The following is a 14,830-nucleotide window of genomic DNA, read 5'->3' on the forward strand; positions in this document are numbered from 1 at the left end:
TGTGTGTGTGTGTGTGTGTGTGTGTGTGTGTGTGTGTGTGTGTGTGTACACATATACATGCACGCACATTGAAAAGATTCAACACTAGATTAATAAAAATCGATGCAAGGCTTAGTTTACTTTTGCTCCTTGATAAAGCAAAACTATTTTGTATCTGATTAATTGATGGAATAATCAGTAGAATGATCAATTACTAAAATAAGTGCAAGCTGCAGCCTTAATTTCCTCCAGAATACATGTCCGTGTGGTCGTGTCCGTCCCTCCGGTGGAAAGCGATGAGACGTGAACGATCATCCCACTGATGTGGTTTTGGGAAATGCAGACCTGTTTGGGTTTATTACTGCGGGAAACACTGGTCGATGTCGTCCAGTTTCTCTTCAGCCATTAACATCTCTCAACTCTAAATGTTTGTTTTATTGTGTGATATTATTTGGATATATATATATATATATATATATATATATATATATATATATAAAAAGCTTCAAAGCATGTTAGAACGGCAAATAGAAAGTTAGTCGTACAGAATATTTTGGCTTTAATCCACATGTCAAAGTACTGTGTGTTTGTTTTATTCCAGCGGTACAGTAGTGTAATATCCTAGGCAGCCCTACTGATGTGGACTACAGCGCTACATGAACCTGTAACTAGATGTATGGACTGAATCCTGAGTTTTGTCGGGAGACGCATGGCGCTTTAAAACACAAAGATTGATTTTTGTTTTTGGCACATTTAAACTAACCATCAACAGCTGGAGCATGATTTTATTAGTCCAATCCATTTGACTTCCATTTGTTTGAGTTCATTTGCACTTTTCTTTAACAATGTGTGCCTTTATGGTTGGATTTATTCCTATTCACTGCCTGTGTGTGGAGTGTGTAATCACAAATTAGGGAAGTAACAGAGTTATGATAACACTAGTAATAAAAGCCCAGGTTGAGGTTGTTGCAAAGAGCCGGAGACGCTTGTTTTCTGTTTGTTTTAGTAACTTTTTAACGCGCAGCTACAGTGAATGGACTCAATGTCACAGTGCTTTATCCAATCACTGCGAGCGCCACTCACCACTCCGTTTCCCGATAGGCCGAGACGGCCGCCAATCGCATCTGCAAAGTGCTGGCTGTCAACCAGGAGAACGAGCAAATGATGGAGGACTACGAGAAGCTGGCCAGCGAGGTGAGGACAAACACCCTCTTCCTCTGAGATCCTCGACGTCCCCCTGAACATTCCACACACGCCGATACACCGTCTAGAAAATAACTTTGATCACGAGCGTCCTGAACCCGTCTTCCTCTCTGCCTCCCAGCTGCTGGAGTGGATCCGTCGCACCGTCCCCTGGCTGGAGAACCGGACCCAGGAGAAGACCGTGAACGACATGCAGGCGAAGCAGGAGGACTTCAGAGACTACCGCTGTGTCCACAAACCGCCCAAGGTACGGGGAGTTACTTCTGCAGTGCAAATAGGCACGGCGACATGTGAGAGTGGCTTTTAGATTTAACGGTAACCAGTCTCGCTTAGAGCCAGTTGAGGGTCTTTGTCCCGACGCTGCATGAATGTGTCCACTAACGCTTGCGAGCCTCTTGTCTTCAGGTCCAAGAGAAATGCCAGCTGGAGATCAGCTTCAACACTCTGCAGACTAAACTGAGACTCAGCAACAGACCTGCCTTCATGCCATCAGAGGGACGCATGGTGTCTGTATGTATGCAGTGATCGTTCGTGTCACCCATTTTGTATTAAAAAGGTCCACGTCTTAAGACATTTCAAGTTTATTATCTGTTACAGGCTGCATAAAATATGCCCATCGCATTAGAAAAAGTGAACAATTGTGAACTAGAGAGGCAAAGAAACGGGCGCCGCGCTGTACTCTGATATTAGTATCTCATACCGTCTGGTCTCAGGATATCAACGGAGCGTGGCACACTCTGGAGGGGGCGGAGAAGGGCTACGAGGAGTGGATCCTCAGCGAGATCCGCCGCCTGGAGAGACTGGAGCACTTGGCCGAGAAGTTCCACCAGAAGGCCGCCATCCACGAATCCTGGACCGACGGTACGTGGAGGGTTTAATCACACACGCGCGTCCACACTGGGTGGACATACCGAGTACTGGGCTGAATCGCCTCTGGGATCAAGTTGGATCCTCTTCTTTTATTTTATTCATTTGTTTTTGTCTCAGTTTGAAGATGTTAAATCCCTCTTAAATCCCTCCAACTGCACTTTTTGTTAAAAGTGGAATTGTTAAGGGACATAAATGACAGAACACAGCTTTGGTGTTTATTTAGCCAGTCAGCCTTCCTCCTGGAGAGAGCAGATGACGCAGGTATTTCAAACAATGCACTTAAAGCACAATTTAGTTTTTTTTAAAGTGTAGTAAGCGTTTATTTTCTTAAGGAAAACATGACTAAATATGTTCGTCAAGAACCTTTTTTTCCCCACGACTGGTGATCCGTCTTTATTTTCGTTATTGAAAAAAAGAGACAAAATATTATAGATTATTCTTTCTATCCTGTACGGAGTTTGTCGGGACACGATGAATACGCTCATTCAAAATGCGTCTTTCAATAAGCAACTTTCAGATAAATGTGTTGTGTGTGTGTGTGTGTGTGTGTGTGTGTGTGTGTGTGCAGGTAAGGAGGCCATGCTGACGCAGAAAGACTACGAGACCTCCACCCTGTCAGAGGTCAAGGCGTTGCTACGGAAACACGAGGCCTTTGAGAGCGACCTGGCGGCCCATCAGGACCGAGTGGAGCAGATCGCCGCCATTGCACAGGAGCTCAAGTGAGGAACAAGTGTGGAAAGGAAAAACAGCTGTGGGCCCGACGGGTCACAGTGTGAAAACAATAATACAACAGAAAGTCGTCGGGATTTTTTTTCATTGGATTTTGGATTATTGCAGAAAAACAAGCTCTATCGCAAACGTTTATGATACTTCCACGCAGGAAGAAACCTTCTGAGAAGGCAGGTTGCTACTGCGGTGTTGTCTGTTCCGGGAGTTGGCCATGTTTATGTCCATCAACTGTAACACTTTCGCTGTGTTTTCACTTCATGGAAGTTAATTGAAACAATTTAGTCACCTAAACATTTGAATCGCCTCTCGTGCCACTTCTGGTGGCGAAAAACCAAGATGGCGACGGTGCAAAATGCCGAACTCGAGGCTTTTGTGGCGTAAATAAGCTACGTAAACGGCCAAAAGTAAAAGGCTAACGCTAGGCTACAAAGGAACTACACCATGGTCAGATGGCTTCACGTCACCACTGCTAAGATAAAGGCGGACCAGTTGGCAGTGATGACGTTTTGTAGTCTCATTTCGACACTTATTAGCAACCGCCTTTTTTAAAAGCATCAAATTACCAGTAGACCTTATTTCAGGCATCTAACCAAAAACCCACTCAAGAAACCCATCCGGGTGTTCGGACTCATTCCTGCAGCACACTACTCTTACTCTATAGAACTGGATCATTCATCTGTTCAAGTGAAGAATGAGCTCTGAACTCCTCTGCTCTGTGTTTGCAGCGAGCTGGACTACTACGACTCCGCCAAGGTCAACGCTCGCTGTCAGAAGATCTGCGACCAGTGGGACTCCCTGGGAGCCTTCACCCAGAGCCGCAAAGAGTCACTGGAGGTAACGCTCACTCATCAGTCCGCTGTGTATATGTGGCCACTAAATATCGGGCCATTTGCTAATGTATTCTACACCCTCACTGATGGCACACAGATCTGGAAAGTCGACTTCTTCGGCTGTCTTTAGTGGTTTATGCCGATGCTTAACTTGACAAGCTTTTACACTCCTTCTGTACTTCTGTTGCCAAACTGCGTGCGCACACGTACGTCATCGTTGTTTACGGAATGTGAAATGGTCTGTAGAGCTTTATGAAAATGATTATGCCTCATCATTTGAAACCATTGTTTTGCGGGGGACAAAATTGTCGAGAGTGTTTGTGTTTATAGGTTTGTAGAAAATAGAAGGTAGAAAAAAACAGTTTTTTGTGTAATGTTATCCATCTCTAATGCCTAGTGAAGTATTTAGTCTGTCCTCAAACAGCTGTATCAAATACTAGTATCCACACGTTTACGTTCTTGTCATTAATTTGTTAAAATGTATTTTGATAAAACTCCTCCTCTGGCCGTTTCCTTGCCAACAGAGGACAGAGAAGCAGCTGGAGTCGATAGACGAGCTTTACCTTGAGTACGCCAAGAGAGCGGCGCCCTTCAACAACTGGATGGAGGGAGCGATGGAGGACCTGCAGGACATGTTCATCGTCCACAATATCGAGGAGATCCAGGTAACCTGTCCAGATAAACCGGTAAACTATATCTGGCACAAGATACATTTTTATTACAGATGTAATAAATGTGGTGTTTTTTTCTCCTCCTCCAGGGTCTCATCACAGCCCACGAGCAGTTCAAGTCCACCCTGGCGGAGGCCAACAAGGAGCGGGAGGCCATCCAGGCCATCCAGGCCGAGGTGCAGAAGATCGCCCAGAGCAACGGCATCAAGCTGAGCGGAGCCAACCCGTACACCACCATCACACCCGAGAGCATCGACGGCAAGTGGGAGAAGGTAGGCTGCAGCCCGCGCTCGGTACAGGGGGTCCTCCAGTCACGAGAGACCTGGCACAAGTCATGGGTTTTAAAAATGGCAGATAACTCGGAGAGGTTTTGGGAAGAAAAATGAATAAACCCAGAAAGTTTTTGGAAAAGGAAAATAGAAATTTGTTTCACAAATGTATAATGGAGCGATGCAGGGATGACTTCTTTCTGTCAGCCAACAGGAAGTTAGAATCACACTGGTTCTCTCGGCAAAAAGCCAACGGGATTTTTCCATTTCATTTTGGATTATTGAAAAAAAAAAAAGGGTTATTTATTCTACCTTTATTTAACCAGATAAGTCAATTGAGAACCAGTTCTCATTTACAATGACGACCTGGCCAAAGAGGCAGCAACAGGAAGCAAGTCGTTACAAACGTCTCTCGCACAAAAGTTTGTGAAACTTATATGTTTCGTTCAGCAAAATAATCTTCACTGAAACGAACCCGACACGGTATACACGAGGAGTCTGTGACGGACTCGTCGGGGTGAGGACGGTTTGTTGTCTCATTTAGCGGCTCGTTAGCAACCGCCTGTTGTAAAACAAGTCATGCAGAGACACAAACCAGCTTTGTCAGCTCTTATTCCCCAACAGTCATAGCAGGTCATTCAAAGCCAAAAAGAGCCATCGTATAGTAGAACATGTGTATATGTTATGTGTGCTATATATGTATAGTAGAACATATACATATGTATATGTTGAAAGAAAGGCCATAGTGTAGTACGATGGAAACAAAACAATACTCTGCTGTTGTGATTACAATTATGTTTCCTGACTGTACATTTTACGTCAAGAGTCTAAAAACTTTATTTATTATTTACAACCGCTCTGATCGACTTATTTCAAGATATACTTTGGTAAAAGAGTTTATGGTTCCAAAAAGGTTGAACCCCGTTTGTAATGATTAGAAGTGTTTTATTCTTTCACCATAACTCATATTTTTGTTGCTCTATCTTATTGAGTTCATGTGGACATGATGCATTAGAGATGATTTCCATGTTCTGCTCTTGTTTGTCATCTCTGACGCTTCTTGGACTGGTTATTGTTATTCGCTTTAGGGAGATGAACTTCAGTAACTCCACAGACTTAACCAATAAAAGCAGCAAACACTTGATGCAGGTCTATATATTTTGTTGTTGTGCATACCAGAACCATAAGCTGTACCTCGTCCAGTATTTATTTAGAGATGACTAGTTGATTGATTACTAACGTAGCTGCAGCGAGCCAAAGATCTCTGCAGGCCGAATGATCTAAAGATGTTCTCCAGGTGTGTGTGTTACAGTAGGAAGTCTTTCTAATGTGTCTGTGTGTGTGTTTGCAGGCGATGGCCATGGTGCCGCTGCGTGACACCGCCCTGCAGGGCGAGCTCAACAAGCAGAACTCCAACGACACCCTGAGAGCCAAGTTCGCCACCCAGGCCAACACGGTCGGCGCCTACATACAGGCCAAAATGGAGGTAACTGATTCCGCCCACGCAGTCGAGTCCGACTGACCGTTGCGTGCAAAGCACTGCTGTGCGCAGTTTGTCGCACCTTCTCCGGGCCAACATTGTGCAACAGTGAGCTCATAGAGCAAAGTAGGGTCTGTTTTTTTTCACATGGTTGATCACTAGTTTTTGGGATTGGGCCTTTATCCTGCTGCAACACCGCTCCACTTCGTTCATGACAGTACATACTTTATTTTCAGACATATTTTGTTGTTTTTTAAATGGAGCTGCTGCAACTTGTCACTGGTGCATCTTCACTTACGGTGCTTTCACACTAGTCCCGGTTGGTTTCGGTTAAAACAAACTCCGGTCGGTGTAGTCCGGTTCCTTTTGGGCTCCTCTGAAAGTTGTCAATTGAAACCCGTTGGGGACCAAACAAACTGAATCGAGACCCCTAAAACGGCTGGTCTCGGTCCGCTTCCCAGTGGACTCTGATGCGGTTCGTTTGTGGTGTGAAAGCAAACCGGATTTTATGATAGAAGATATGTGCGTGAGAGCTTGCGTCCGAGCGTCTTCCGAAGATTTCACACTCGCAGCGGTCAACAGGACAGTAAAACACTCGTGTGCATCTTTTGTCGTCAGGAAATCGGCAGGATATCCATCGAGATGAACGGCACCCTGGAGGACCAGCTGACCAACCTGAAGGAGTACCAGAAGACCATCATGTCGTACATGCCCGAAATCAACACGCTGGAGGGGTACCATCAGCTCATCCAGGAGGCCCTCATCTTCGACAACCAGTACACCTCCTACACGATGGAGGTAACACACACACACACACACACACACACACACCTTCATGAATGAATCCGTTCGATCATCGCGGTCTCGCTCACAAATGCTGTTTTGTGCCTTTTTTGAAAGTTATTTCTAAAGCTCATTAGTCTTTTTTTCCCCCTAAAATTTCTAAATGTAACGTGTGTCCTCCCCCCACCTCTCCCCGTCTCCCTTTGCTTCCTCCCTCTCGTGTCCTCCCTCACAGCACCTCCGCGTGGGCTGGGAGCAGCTGCTGACCACCATCGCCAGAACCATCAACGAGGTGGAGAACCAGATCCTGACGCGTGACGCCAAGGGCATCACCCAGGAGCAGCTCCACGAGTACCGCGCCTCCTTCAACCACTTTGACAAGGTCAGGGGCCCGAGCTCCGGGGCCACGGCTCACACAGCACACTTGTTCAGCAGTCTCTATACTCGCTATACCACAAGTGTTACAAGAGGTCCTCTGGAGAATCAGTTCTTGGGCTGGGAGCTGAGTCATTTTATCTTTCTTTGCCGGTATTGTTTAATTCAGTTGTATCTGGGCAGCAGGCTTTATGTTGACACAGTCGGCTCAGTAAAACACACATACAAAGATTGTTGCAGTTAATCGGTTCCTTTTTTGATTATATTTACTGTAATATCACAGCATAAAACATGCATACAGAGCAGTAAACAGTTTGATTATTTATTTTTAATATTTGATTGATACATTTACTGGCAGTTGTGTAAAATCGCATTGCATTATTGTCAGTCTACATTTTTCGTGAGGATTTAGCTTCTATATGAATGCGTAACACGACTGAATGTTCAGTCCTTACTAGGGGGTGAGAGAAGAGCCAAGCGCGTGAGTATTCATCCAGATGTTTAGCACATGTTGGGGAGAGCAGAAAGGGAGAGTGTACCGGGGTGGGGTTTGGTGACCGGCTCTTACTTTAGCTGAGAGGGCAAAGGGTGAGGATATGATGTGGGAATCACAGTACAGGTCCAGACTAAAGACTGATGTGTTAGTCACAGGGACAGGTTGGCTGTTTCTGAAGGGGGGTAGAATGAGGTACTTATCTGTAATCGGTGTATTACTACAATAGATGGAGTTCGGAGAAATAGACCGCAGAACCAGCACGAGAGCAAAGCAATATACTGCTGTGGACGAGGAGGGGGGCAGCAACATGTATTTTAGATGAAAAGAAAAAAAATCGATATCAGAGAATTAGTGTCCGCTATATTTAGAATACTTTCACCGCTTTAGTTTACCATCAAACAGGCTTTCCCTACGGGGAACTGAAGCCGGTATCGATGCTCTCTTTAGAGCCACCAGACTAACGGCTTCAGTTCCCCAGAGAGGGCTGTCAGTCGGCACGGTAAAGCGGTGAAAGTATTCTGAGTATAGCGGACACTTAAACTGATATCGATATTTTTAAAATGCGTCCACAGCAGTACATTGTTTCTCTAAACTCCATCTACAGAAGCACCTCATGCAACCCCACTTCAAAAACAACCTAACGTTCCCTTTAAGGTCGATGAAAACATAACGACTACGGTACATTTTAGCTGTACAGCTGTTGTGTCTTCACCCTGATGGCGGGTCAGAACCTGTTATTTGTAGTATGAAGATGCACTCACCTCACAACTGGTGCTTCACTGGATGTAAAATGCACAACGTGTCGCCAACCTTCTGTGTGTCAAACCACCGCCATTCACCATCTCACACCACTGTGTGTGTGCGTGTCACTTTGTGTGTGTCACTGATTCACGCTGCTGTCCGACACTCATCCATCACATCACAGCGGTGTTTCTGGGCACACGCCACTAGAATCTCCACACAGGACACGAGGAACGTCATCGCCATGTTTTCCTCTTTAAACGGTGGCATTTTTAATGTTTATGCGAACACACTTCATGAATAACTCAAGATGTGTCCGGTCCTCAATGGGTCCGTCGTGTGTGTGTGTTGACATTGTCTAAATGTCCATGAATGTCTTGTCTGTCCCCCTCCATCCTCCATGTCCTCATCTTCCCCTCTGCATACCCGTGTGGATCTCACGCTCGCCATCCACCACCCATCCCCGTGTTGTGATTTGATGTGTCATTGGGTGTTGGGCTGATCTCAGGACCACAGCGGGGCACTGATGGCTGAGGAGTTCAAGGCCTGCTTGATCAGTCTGGGCTACGACGTGGAGAACGAGAAGCAGGTAGGAGCCGTTCGGAGAGAGTCGCTGTTTTGTCGGGGCCTCCGAGCAGGAGAGCGGAGCGGTGATCACCGGGCAGTCTGAGCCGGGGCTAAAGCCGTCGATCATTTTCAGGTTTTTTCATTGATTGTTTGAAGAAACAATGATGAGGATTTTCTTAAAATAAACAAAAAAACTTACAAAATCATACCAAAAATAGAAAGTTGTACCCTGTAGTGTCGGACGTGTTTTTCACTCGCACGCCTCACACAACAGATATTTTAAACATTAGACATTTTAAATCAATTCACTCATCTGCACAAGAACACACTGCATTTGTATTTATTTTGAGTTATTTAACCTTCATTTATCCAGGATGATCCCATTGAGTTAGAATCTCACTTCCAAGAGGGGTCCTGGCCAAGATGATGGCGTAAAGAAATTTCTCAAAAGCATCACACAAAAACATAAACAAGAGTTTAAAAAGCAAATTGCATAAGAACTTTAAAACTCTAAACTCACCTCGAAATAGAAGCAAGATGACAGTGAAGTCTGGCTTCAAACATTTTAAAAGATCATAATCCCTCACACTGAAGACAAAACATCTGGATTACTGACACAATTGGATTAGTAATTAAATTTTCAGATAAAAAGAACAAGATAAGGATGTAAACTGTGCGAGTATATTCTGAAAATGATTGGTGCTTGTGCCTTCCTGCATCACAGTTTTTAGATCATAGACATTGGTCACGTTTTATCGATATTAAGTTTGTCAAATTAATAACCTCATATTGGTTGTTATATGAAACAAACTGGTCCGTGATCAGCCGGCTCTGAGACTCCTGCTCAGGGTCCAAGGCAGGGTTCAGCCCACCAGCATGGAGGGCAGAGACGATGTCCCTGTTGGTCCACCGGGGGTCTCTGTTGCTTTGTGCCGCTTTAGCTCGGAAACGAGGCTCCCTCTCACTCTCTGAACCCCCCTCCCCCCCTCTGTCTGTCTGTCTGTCTGTCTGTCGGGTTCAACTGTCGCTGTTAACAGTTTGTGCTTTTTTTTTCATCTTTCTTTCACCCCCTCCCCAAACATTTCTCTAAAATATTTGGATATCTCTATTTCTGTCCATCCCTCTTTTTCATCCTGTCACTCCTCCTCTCTGCCACTCGTATATCTCTGACTCCCCCCTTACCACTCCCCCCCCGGCCTTCGCTGTGCCATGTGGCGGCCCACAGAAGCGATCGGGTCAGATGGTCTCGGAGGATTTCCGGGCTCTACTCATTTCTACAGGATACAGCCTGGTACTGCTGCTGCTGGCATGATGCTCTCACAGGGTGTCCGCAGGTCCAACAACATCCCGATTCTACCAAGTGTGGCAAATTCAAAAACCTTAAGTGACTTCAATGAATGTCTCCCGTCATGCTAATTTTCCAGTGAGAATTTGACCCATTCATGATTAGGGCTGGATGTCCATCTATCTCTATCTGGTAGAGTAACAGCCCAAATGTTTACTTATTCTTCAATCACATATTCCCTCAAATCATCATTTTTACAGACTGATGTGTAGCTTTTTGTTTATAGTTCTTTTAGTATACTTCACCCCCAAAATGACCATTTGTATGTCGATTATTCACCTCGAGTTCTTCAAGAAAGTTTTGTTTTTCTCGCACGTCTTGTGGTGAACGAAGAATCAGAAGAAGAGCTCGAGGAACTGAAGTCAATTATTTTTAACTATATCAAAACATAGGTTTACAAGCTGTCACACAGCTTGAGCAGCATAATGTCATTTATCCAGTGGTATGCTCTCTGCTTCCCAAACACATGCATCTTCACTAAAACCGGACTATTTGAAACCTCGTCCGTAGAGCGCCTGTGCACGCGCGAGGCGTTTGTGAGTGTTTTTAAATGTGAGAAAAACCAAGTTTTCTAGATAACAAGGAGTTAGGAATTGACTTCAAAAATGTCCTTTTAGGAGGTCAAGTATTCCTTTAAGGAAAACAATGTGTAATTGACACATTTAAGAAGTTTGGCTTTTAATTTTTTTTGATTAAATAGCAAAATGGGTTTTGTAAAGAAAGTTTTGTACATTCCTCAAAGTCAAATATAAAAAAAACTTGTTTTTTAAAAAATAAGAAATATGTTCAAACCAACCCGGTCCTATTCATTTTTATTTTTTATCATCACAGATATATTTACCATTTGTTTCATTTTAAAGTATATTTTGGTGCAATATCTTAAATCTGAGTTGACACCTGCAGACACCCTGCTCTCTCTCTCTCACTCCCTCTCTCCCTCCCGCTCTCTCACCTCTCGTTGCTTCTCTGTTTGTCACATCTGTGTCGCTTTTCTACTCACTACCTTTCTGCCCTGGTCTGTGGCTACTGACTGAAGGACAAATGTCATTTTTCATAGACCATCAGAATTCTACATAACCGTTTGTCCTCGGTGCCGTCCTCTTGTCTGTGTTAGACATTAGGTATTAACCAGTGGTCATGTAATCTATGTATATGCATGTGTCCAAAGTGTGGAATACAAAACATCAGGACCACGATCACAACTTTTACATCTGTTCTTCGGCTCAGTCTATTTCCTGGAGGTCCTGATGTTTTTACACACTTAGAGTTCTACGTGTCACGTTCTGTCTGGGTGTGTGTGTGTGTGTGTGTGTGTGTGTGTGTGTCTCTCTCTCCTGGGTTAACCCGTTGCTGTCTTGGTTGCCAGGGAGAGAGTGAGTTTGCTCGCATCATGAGCATAGTGGACCCCAACGGCAGCGGCGCCGTGACCTTCCAGGCCTTCATCGACTTCATGTCCAGGGAAACGACCGACACGGACACCGCGGACCAGGTCATCGCCTCCTTCAAGATCCTGGCTGCTGATAAGGTGTGTGTGTGTGTGTGTGTGTGTGTGAGATTTTATGCAGAATAATGTTATTTTGTATTCATTTTCACATTCTTTATAACCCAGGTGAAATAATTCAGTAAGATGTTTTCTAATTGGATTACTATTTAAAATAAAATGCGTTGAATTGATCCAAACATTAAGCTCACACTAACGGAACAAATGCAATCTTTTGGGAAAATCTTTTGGGAAATTGCAGTAAATTTGATCATTTGATGAATGATTCTGTCTGAATTGTAATTGTAATCAGGAAATGGATCAGAACAATAGTTTTGTCCATAGTTTCAACCTCTGATGAGTCACCATTAAGCTCTGTGGTGTAAGAGAGGGCGCACGCACTGCAGTATATCATATGTTTAAAGCATAACAGTAAATTGGTCCTGTCAGGTGTACTTGTGTTCTTTTTTTTAATTATGGCTCGTAATTTGTCTTTGAATAAAGTAAGAAAAGGATTTCAAGTGTACAAGTGTAGACCAATATAAGGACAAAAAATTGAGGCCATCACCAACTGTCCCCTTCCTCTCCGTTTCCACCAGACCTTCATCACGGCCGAGGAGCTGAGGAGGGAGCTCCCCCCCGACCAGGCTGAGTACTGCATCGCCCGCATGGCGCCCTACACGGGGGCCGACGCCGCCCCTGGCGCCCTGGACTACATGTCCTTCTCCACCGCCCTGTACGGAGAGAGCGACCTGTAAAGGAGGCAAGAGGAGGAGGAGGGCTGGACAGGAGGAAGGGAGGGAGGGAGGGAGGTAGACAGTCATTCTGTGCATAGAGAAGACGCCCAGGAATCGAGCGTCTGGAACGAATTGGAGTGGTGGTTGTAAGGTGCCCCTGCGTGTGCCGGTTTAGAAATCGTCAGAATATTTCTTTTAAAGAACGCGGATACTTGTTGATGGAACTTGTAGTTCGGTTTGGCCTCTGTCGAATGTTTCTTCCCAGCCTCTAAACGGATCCAGAGTAATCAATTTGTGGTAAAAAGGTTCATATGAACGGGCATATCCAGGGGCAGCTGCGGGATGTGGGGGGGGGGGTCATTCAGCTTCACCCTCTCTGCCTTTTGTGGGATCAAACGAGCTAATCTGATACTTATGCTTATTTTTTGTTTATTTTATTATAATTTCTTTCTTCTTGCCAGGCGGGTTCAGGGCATGTTGTGGGCTTTTGACGTGGCGACTGGCGAGGTCTGTGTATTAGTTCCTAGAGAGATATATGCTGCAGGACGGGGGTGTTGACCAACCAGAGATAAAAAATTAAAAAAAGACATGTTTACCCATAATTCCCATGTTGCTGGACTAGGTGTCTAACCTCCGCTCTTTTTTCCTCCTCCTGTCTTTGTTTATTTCTTTTTTCTTTTTCCCGAGCAGGTGGGAAGAGTTGGGGTGGGCGGGGGGCTCAGCGCTGTACATATTTTTTTCAGTGCGGAGAGTGGCACACACGGTTCTAGTTGTCGAGAGTAATTACTCACAGGCTTTCAATAAGGGAGGGGGGGGGGCGAAGAGTGACATTTATTATAAAAATGAATAAATAAAATGACAAAAACACAAGCAATTGGAAAAAAAAGCTAACGACAGAGAGAGCAGTTTCACCAGTGGATAGGTTTGAGCTTCCAGAAGTCTTCACTTCTTTTTTGTTTTTGCAATGGAAGACGTTGGTCGCCATGAAGTTTAAGACTCGTGTACCTAAAGGCCTCCTGTAAAAACCCCATGACGGGCAAACAACCATAGTTATCCACAAATATTTGCTTCTGTGAAACTTTTCTCTTGGGGTGGGCTTCAGGTGCTTATTTAAATACAAAGACTATACATTTATATGATAGGTAGGATGGTAGTAGTCAAAGTTAGACCAGTTTTATATGCCAGAAATTGCGCACACATGCAGAAATATATTCAAACACACGTCATGGATGCATCTGATTGGCTGAATGAAAGTTTTTTTTGTTGTTTTTTTTTGCACTTCCTGGATTTTTTTTAGGAGCTGTCATAGTGCCACTCTGTGGAGGGAAAAATGGCAAAACATAAGAAATGAGATCAATGTGCCTATTTGTGGCTGCAGCCCTGTCCCCCCCCCCCCCCCTCTCTCTTACACTCTCCCACGTCCTCCCCCTCTTTTCTTACATCCCGTCATTTGTCTCTAAAGTAAAGGGAAAGAAAATTTACTGTGGGGAAAGATCAGGGAGGGGTCTTTATGTAAACATTCCATTATGTGCAAATGAAAAATATTCTAAAAAAAGGAAATTATGTATTAAAAAACAAAAACAAAAAAAACTATGCAATCATGTGTTCAATATCTGAGTTCTAGGGGAAGTTGTGGGCATCAATCGGGCCCTTTACTGAGAACAGTCCCTGCCTAAATTAAACGCAGGTTAACGAGATTTCTCCAGTGTTTGTTGGCTGTTACGGGGGAGAAGAGGGGGGAGAAGAGGGGAGACGGGCAGACAGGGAAAGCAACTGAGAAGAAGACTCGGACCAAAAGCTTGTTTCTATTTTTTTTCCTTTCTCCTTTTCCCCCTGCAAGGTTGGAGAGAAAAAGAACTCTGAAATTGTGATTTATTTTTTTCCTTTTTTTTGTACTCTTTAATATCAAACCTTATCTGCTGTACTGGAAACTGCAACGCCTTCTGTCTCTAATGATAAGTGAGTTTCACAAAAGCACACATAAAAGTTTCCTTACAAAATACCTCCGCTTGACTCCATGTCTTTTTTTTTTTTTGTGTCTGTCTGTCCGTGTTGAACTTGAGATCTGCTGTCAATAAGACTAAAGGCTGTTATTCTTTTCAACTGTAAACACAGAATACATTCTATTATTGTGAAGATGGTCTTATGATGATGCAGCCTTGACAGTTTGATGTGACATTAGCATAGTTGTTTACATATTTAATACAACTGATGTATATTATAAATATATATATATTTACATGCCAGTATTACTGGGGTTAACCACCGCCAGCTA

At 44.2% G+C, this 14,830-nt stretch overlaps 1 protein-coding gene across 2 annotated transcripts; it reads left to right on the forward strand.

Moving 5' to 3' along the window:
• Nucleotides 1–473: 473 nt before the first annotated feature.
• On the forward strand, nt 474–14,557 carry LOC116376984 (alpha-actinin-4-like). 2 transcript variants are annotated; one of them, XM_031838501.1, is made up of 14 exons: nt 474–1,173; nt 1,304–1,429; nt 1,588–1,692; nt 1,896–2,043; nt 2,621–2,771; nt 3,507–3,615; nt 4,136–4,276; nt 4,372–4,554; nt 5,903–6,037; nt 6,650–6,829; nt 7,050–7,196; nt 10,219–10,284; nt 11,705–11,863; nt 12,418–12,576. In XM_031838501.1, exons 1-14 carry the CDS (start codon nt 1,141–1,143, stop codon nt 12,574–12,576), a joined length of 1,842 nt encoding a protein of 613 aa, XP_031694361.1. In that variant the 5' UTR covers nt 474–1,140. The 2 variants fall into 2 exon arrangements, with proteins under 2 accessions (XP_031694361.1, XP_031694360.1); XM_031838500.1 differs by lacking the exon at nt 10,219–10,284 and adding an exon at nt 8,935–9,015 and having other exon boundaries at nt 476–1,173; nt 12,418–14,557.
• The last annotated feature ends 273 nt before the right edge of the window (nt 14,558–14,830 follow it).

This window comes from Anarrhichthys ocellatus, unplaced genomic scaffold, assembly GCF_004355925.1.
Source record: "Anarrhichthys ocellatus isolate YVR2014 unplaced genomic scaffold, GSC_Weel_1.0 scaffold767, whole genome shotgun sequence".
NCBI classification, from domain to species: Eukaryota; Metazoa; Chordata; class Actinopteri; order Perciformes; family Anarhichadidae; genus Anarrhichthys; species Anarrhichthys ocellatus.